General features: G+C 36.6%; 1 protein-coding gene across 4 annotated transcripts in view; it reads left to right on the forward strand.

Annotated features, from left to right (window-relative positions):
• Nucleotides 1-6,234, forward strand: part of mef2ca (myocyte enhancer factor 2ca) — a 23,406-nt gene extending 17,172 nt beyond the window's left edge. For 3 of the 4 annotated variants that reach the window (XM_068706342.1, XM_068706343.1, XM_068706344.1), the window contains 7 exons: nucleotides 1,589-1,732; nucleotides 1,848-2,040; nucleotides 2,714-2,758; nucleotides 3,098-3,270; nucleotides 4,340-4,469; nucleotides 5,209-5,335; nucleotides 5,431-6,234. In XM_068706342.1, coding sequence (XP_068562443.1) covers nucleotides 1,589-1,732; nucleotides 1,848-2,040; nucleotides 2,714-2,758; nucleotides 3,098-3,270; nucleotides 4,340-4,469; nucleotides 5,209-5,335; nucleotides 5,431-5,752 — 1,134 coding nt within the window. In that variant the 3' untranslated portion in view covers nucleotides 5,753-6,234. The remainder of the gene's footprint in view (nucleotides 1-1,588; nucleotides 1,733-1,847; nucleotides 2,041-2,713; nucleotides 2,759-3,097; nucleotides 3,271-4,339; nucleotides 4,470-5,208; nucleotides 5,336-5,430) is intronic. The other variant, XM_068706345.1, reaches the window with a different exon arrangement.
• The last annotated feature ends 666 nt before the right edge of the window (nucleotides 6,235-6,900 follow it).

Raw genomic sequence — 6,900 nt, forward strand, 5'->3', positions numbered from 1 at the left:
AATAAATAGCCTTCTACGGCCATCGGTCCGGGAGCTACGCTAGTATTGGTGGTAGCTGCCCCCCCACCCTCCTCTCACCCGGGACCTTCCCCTCCTCTCTGAAGCCAAACAGGTGGACATGACTGGGATGAGTGGGATAGCTGCACTGGGCCAACCGCTGAGCCCTGTGTGTGTGTGTGTGTGTGTGTGTGTGTGTGTGTGTGTGTGTGTGTTTGTGTGTGTGTTGTACAGTATGTGGTTTGGTTCTCAGTCGTCTGCTTCAGCACTTCACAGCCCATTAGTTCAGTCTTTCACTGCAACACACACACACACACACACACACACACACACACACACACACACACACACACATGGTGGTGGAAGAAGTTCTTGGATGTTATACTTAAGGAAAAGTAGTAATACTACAGTGTAGAAATACTATATTTAAGTAATATTACTAAGCAAACGTAAAAAAGTAAAAGTACTCATTCTGCAGAATAATCTATATTATATTATATTATTGTATTATAATTATGTGTTCATCACTTTAATGTTGCAGCTCATTTTACTTTTTGACTTGATATACTGCTGGTAGTTTAATGTATATTAATATATCATTATTTATTATTGGTTATATTTTGTATCAATAATCAGAATCTGTAAAGTAACTAAAGTGAAATAAATGCAGTAAAAAGTACAATATGTACCTCTGAGATGTGGAGAAGTAGAATATAAAGTAGCAGAAAATAGAAATATTCGAGTCACATTGTGAGGTATTTGTACTTTCCTTCAGTACTTGAGTTGATGTCTGATCAGACGGCGCCCTCTAGTGGTGGAACATTGATGACATGCTCTTTAACTGAGTTATTGATCGCTGTATTAACATCAAAATATACTTATTATCAAAAGTACAAGTACACAACATGCAGAATAGTATATAGTGTATTATTGTATCATAATTATTGATGCATTAATGTGTTCATTACTTTAAAGGTGGAGCTCATTTTAATGACTTTATAAACAGCTGGTAGTTTAATCTGTAATAATACAAAATCACCATTTATTTGTTGATTGTATATTTTTTTAATAATTTGAATAAAGTTATCAAATAAATGCAGTAAGTACAGACAAAGTACCTTCAAATTGTACTCAAGTAGAATATTTAATTTACTTTCCATCACTGTGTTTATCAGAGGAACTAAAGTTGTTATTTTAATGCAGTTGTACTTTAATATATATATATCAGCCCTTTATATTACATCACAGTAAAAACAAATACAACATCTATTTGAAGTACATGAAGTTTACATTATGTGTTTATTGACTGTATTTATTGATTTATAACTGAAGTTCGTCACATTAAAGCCAATAAAAGCTGCAACACATTTATTATTATTATTATTGAACAATCTGCTGATTGTTTTCTTTCCAAAACTCAAAGGTTTGTGCTTTAAAACTTAATCTGTTGTAGAAAACGTTCCTCTGAACTGACTCTCTTTTCTGCTCTAAAGCCAATAACCACAGTTTATTTATTACGTATTTAATATCATTGCATTACATTATATATGTTATTCATGCCTCACTCATCCAGATGTTTGTTGTGTTTCAGACGCTGCGTAAGAAAGGTTTGAACGGCTGCGACAGCCCCGACATCGAGGCCGACGACTCCGCGGGTCAGAGCCCCGAGTCCGACGACAAGTACCGGAAAATCAACGAGGACATCGACCTGATGATCAACAGACAGAGGATCTGTGTACGTGTACTTTATATATATGTGTATATTCACATATATATATATATATATATATATATATATATATATATGTCGTCAGTGACAGCTGACTGACTGAACTCCCCGGTTCCTCCAGCAGGGTCTGGTTCCCTCCAGCTACGACATGGGCGTCTCCGTCCCGGCCAGCGCTCCCGGTGGTCTGCTGTACTCCCATCCCGGGATCAGCTGTGGACTGGGGAACCACAACCTGCTGCCCATCCCCCACTCACACGCCTCTCTGCAGAGGAACGGCATGTCGCCTCAGAGGCCCTCCAGCACCGGGGACGCAGGTGAGGAGACACTATGAAGATGAAGGAAGTTCTGGATCAGATCCTCTTCACTTCAATAATAAATACCATTTAACTTCACTTATTTAGTTTAGATACCAGATGTTTTATTCACATGTGAAATAATCTAGATGTAGAATAAGTTTGATTATTGATCAGTAAATAATAAATATAGATTGAAGAGCTTCTGTTTCTGCTGTGAGGTCTGAAGAAGATATTTAATAAAGCAACACGTTGTCTGTTAATAAATACAACTTATTTGTATTCTTTTCTTTTTTATATTTATTTCTCTATTATTATTTTATTTTTTAATTTTAAAAACAAAATAGGACAGTCCTCAAAAGACAAGGCAATAATAATAGAATTATTTTTTTTTGCAAGTACAGTATTCATATCTAAATATACATACACTTTATATATATATACATATATATATATATATATATATATATATATATATATACATATATTATATATTTTATATATATATATATATATATATATAAATAGAATAAAATGAAATAATAAATGGAAATAATCTTTGTCTCTTTAGTTGAACCATTGATCAGAGTTGTATTCTCTATCTACTAAACTAAACAACATTTATTAGTAAAAAGACTTTCTACGTTTTTATATTGTGAACACGTGATCGTGAACATGTGTTGTGTGTCTGTAGGACTGATGGGCTCAGAGCTGCAGACTGCTGTGGTCTCCAGTGTTGGTAAGACTCACTTTTATTCATTATTATTATTATTTAGAGAGCAGGAGACCAGCCAGCTGTTCAGCATCTCATCTGGATATTAAAATTGGAATTTAATCCCACACTGTTAATATTCTATTTTTTATTTTATTATAACATATTGTATTGAATTGTATTGCATTATATTATATTATATTATATTATTTTATTTTATATTGTATTATATTATGTTATATTGTATTATATTATATTTTATTGTATAATTGTACTGTATTGTATTATTTTATATTATTGTTTTTGTATATTTATTAAAATTAAATCTATATTTAATCACAAACGTCCGTCCGTGTCCGTCTGCAGGAAACGGCAGCTACAGCTCCCACTGCTCGTCCCCGGGGTTGGGGTTAGGCTCTCCAGGGGGCGTGTCCAAGAACATGACAGACAAGAGTCCTCCTCCAATGAGCATGAGCCGTAAGCCCGACCTCCGGACTCTGATGCCGCCCAACAACAAGTGCAGCAACATGCCAACCATCGTGAGTTCTGCTCGTCATCTTTAATTCACACTTTATTTATGTATTTATTCCAGTGTGTTATTGATATCATGGAGGCTCATTGTGTTTTAACGCTGCGCTCCAGTGTGAGGATTTTGATCTGATGTTGGTAAGTGATACAACAATATGAACAATACAATACTTATTTATGGGGCATTAGATGGTTTTTAATTGTTTTTCATTTACTGGAGAATTTATTTTATTTATTTTATTTATTTTATTTATTTCTTTGGTGCAGAATAACAAACATAATATGGGAAAATAAAAATAAAAAGCAAGTTCAGCAAAAGTCTGGAAACTTAATAAAGAAAAGAAAACTATGCCAAAATACTTATAAGTACACTATACAGTATGTTTTAAATGAATGAGTGTATTTTTGTTATATACTTATATATTTTAATTTATTATTATTATTAGTAGTAGTAGTAGTAGCAGTAGTAGTATATTATTATTATTAGTAGTAGTAGTAGCAGTAGTAGTAGCAGTAGTAGTAGTAGTAGTAGTAGTAGTAGTAGTAGTAGTAGTAGTAGCAGTAGTAGTAGTAGTAGTAGTAGTAGTAGTATATAGTGTTTATTCATGTTGGTGAAGGACCTCTAACTTTATTGGTCCTTCTCTGTGTTTTCGTGATGACATCATAGAATGTGTCATGGCTGACAGGATGTAAACAAAGCGACTCATAAACTCTGTAATTATAAACACTGAAGGAATGTCGTCCAGCCAATCACAGGACAGAACAGCTGCTACATACTGTACCAGTTTAAACTGAGCAAATCTGAAGATGCATTTACTAAAGTATTACCGCTTAATAATACTTTATATTTCTATTCCACTACATCTCAGAGGTACATACTGTATTGTACTTTTTACTGTACTACATCTCAGAGGTAGCTATATATGAATATTATAATATTATCCACTATTTTTGTCTGACAGCTTTAGATTTTGCACAATAATTAAAATACTTTTGCTGATAATAATTACAGTATATGTATGAGTATATGAGTATGAGTACGTGCAGCTGTGTAACGATCCTCTTGTCTTGTCTTTGCAGAACCAGAGAATAAATCACTCTCAGACCGCTCAGACGTTGTCCTCTCCGACCGTGTCCCTCGCTGCTCAGACTCTACCTGGACAGCTGATGGGCGGCTATCCGTCCACACTCTCCTCCTCTTATGGCACAGGTGATTACAAATACACAAGTACAAGTACTAATACCACACTGTGGAAATACTCAAACCTGCATTCAAAGAATCTGGTGAGATCAGATGACATCATGCAGGTTCACCAGAAACTCCTTCAGCTCAGAGTCCAGTAAATTAAGACATACTATAATATGACTTAATATTAAAAAAGACGACATACTCTACTATGACTTTATTATTAAAAAAAGAAGACATACTATAATATGACTATTATAAAAAAAGAAAACATACTATACTATGACTTCATTATTAAAAAGACAACATACTATAATATGACTATTATAAAAAAGATGACATACTATAATATGACTATTATAAAAAAGACGACATACTATAATATCACTATTATAAAAAAGATGACATACTATAATATGACTTTATAATAAAAGAAAAGACTTCTTTTCATGATCATTTTTTACATTGTTTTTTAATGACATTTCAACATACTATATGACATTTTTTATATTTTTTACATGATATATGACTATAATCATGTTTTACTACGACTTTTGTTCAAGAAATTTTTTGACATATTGTATACATTTTTCACGACTTTTTCTAATGATACTTTCATGGCATACAATGACTTCATTGATATATTTGTATCTCTTGTAGAAGCCTTTGATCAATGCATCACGTTCTCTGACATCATATGTTTGTAGCGTCGCTGGTCTTTGAGATAAAAACACATCTGATGAACTATGATCTGTTTCCTCAGAGTTCTCCCTCAGCAGCGACCTGTCCTCTCTGTCCGGGTTCGGGGGTTCTGGTCTGGGATCAGTAGCGAGCTGGCAGCAGCAGCAGCAGATACAGAACCTTCAGCACTCGGCACTCGGACACATGGGGTGAGTCTATTTGAGACAAAAACACACATCAATATGACAACAATGAAGGAAGCATAGACACTAAGATTCTAAAGTATTTCCCTCTCGTTCTCCAGGACTTTGTGTCAGAACTCAAACCTGAACCTCTCCTCCGGCCACCATCCCAACCTCCACATCAAGTCGGAGCCGGCCTCTCCTCCCAGAGACCGGAGCATCGGCATGCTCGGCGTGGGACTCGTCGGCGGGTGCCTGACCGCCGCTGGCGGTTACTCCGCCGCCGGCCGCTCGCCCGGCGACAGTGCGTCCAGCTGCGGGAGCTCGTACGAGGACGGCGAGGATCACCACGGCAACTTCCTCCTGCAGCCGCTGGCCAATCACGAGGAGCGCCACAGCCCGTCGGTCAAACGGATGAGGCTATCGGAGGGCTGGGCCACATGATGGGAGGCGGGCTGCAGCCAGAAGGGAGGGAGGGGTGGTAAAAGTTACCTTATAGTGTTATTATTAATATCATATTCTTCTTGTACCGAGTGGGTGTGCTATATGTGTAATGGTAACGTGAGAGGGGGAGTCAAAGAGTTTTATAAGAATACGGTGACGTTCTGCTGTATTTACAACATGTACTGTAGCTACAAGTGTACACGAGAGGAAGTACGTCTGGTACATCAGGAAAGTATTCATCAAACTGCTGACAATTACATTCAAGAGTGACTAAAGTCTAGCCAATCAGAGACACCGATTTAGTCTGGTAACGTATTACTCATCATGACGTCATAATGAGTTTTACTTTTACAGTTTCATAAATGACTTTCCAGGTTATGATCCCATACAAACGTGTGTACTACATGTGTGTACTACAGAGGCTGAAGAGAGTTTGTCGTGTACATGTACTGCTTGTTTTGCGGGGGGGGGGGGGGGGGGGGGGTTAATAAGTAAATAACTAATGTGTCATGCACAGCCACACATGTGCACATGTATGCAAACAAACAGAAGAAGAAGTCTGGTACTCTGAGCAGGCGTGCTGAGGGGAACTCGGTCCACGTCGTGTTGCAGGTTCAACATATTTGCGCACATTTATAAATATGAATGTATGGAGGGTCGGGGGAGGCAAATAGAAACAGGTAGAGAGGAAGTAGAGAGAGAGAGAGAGAGAGAGAGGGAGGAGCTGTGGTGAGAGAGAGAGAAGAGGTGGGTGAGGAGGTTCAGTGTGATGGTGAGGAGGTTATTTGCAACAGGTTGCATAGAAAAGTTTCACTTGATGTGAAAACGCTTCTCAGAGTTAGAGAATTATTAGAGCCGTGTCAGCAAAAATTTGTTTTTCTGTGAATCGCAATTCAGATAAAAGTTTGGAAGCAAAGAAAGGTTAGTGAATGAATAATAGCCAACCACCACTGAATACTTAGTGCAGAAACATTCACAAATACTTAAATAAAACATGAATATAATGTAAACTAACGTCTAAAGACTCAGGATTAAATTCATTATAAATAATGACGGATGGAAAACTACAAAACAAGAAAAGTTTCTGATTTTAAAAAGGGTTACAAATTAAGATTCTTAAATTCCAGATTTGACATGAAATACAACTT

This window comes from Cebidichthys violaceus, unplaced genomic scaffold, assembly GCF_023349555.1.
Source record: "Cebidichthys violaceus isolate CVI_PGR_0920_01 unplaced genomic scaffold, fCebVio1.0.p SCAF_12, whole genome shotgun sequence".
Lineage (NCBI taxonomy): Eukaryota > Metazoa > Chordata > Actinopteri > Perciformes > Stichaeidae > Cebidichthys > Cebidichthys violaceus.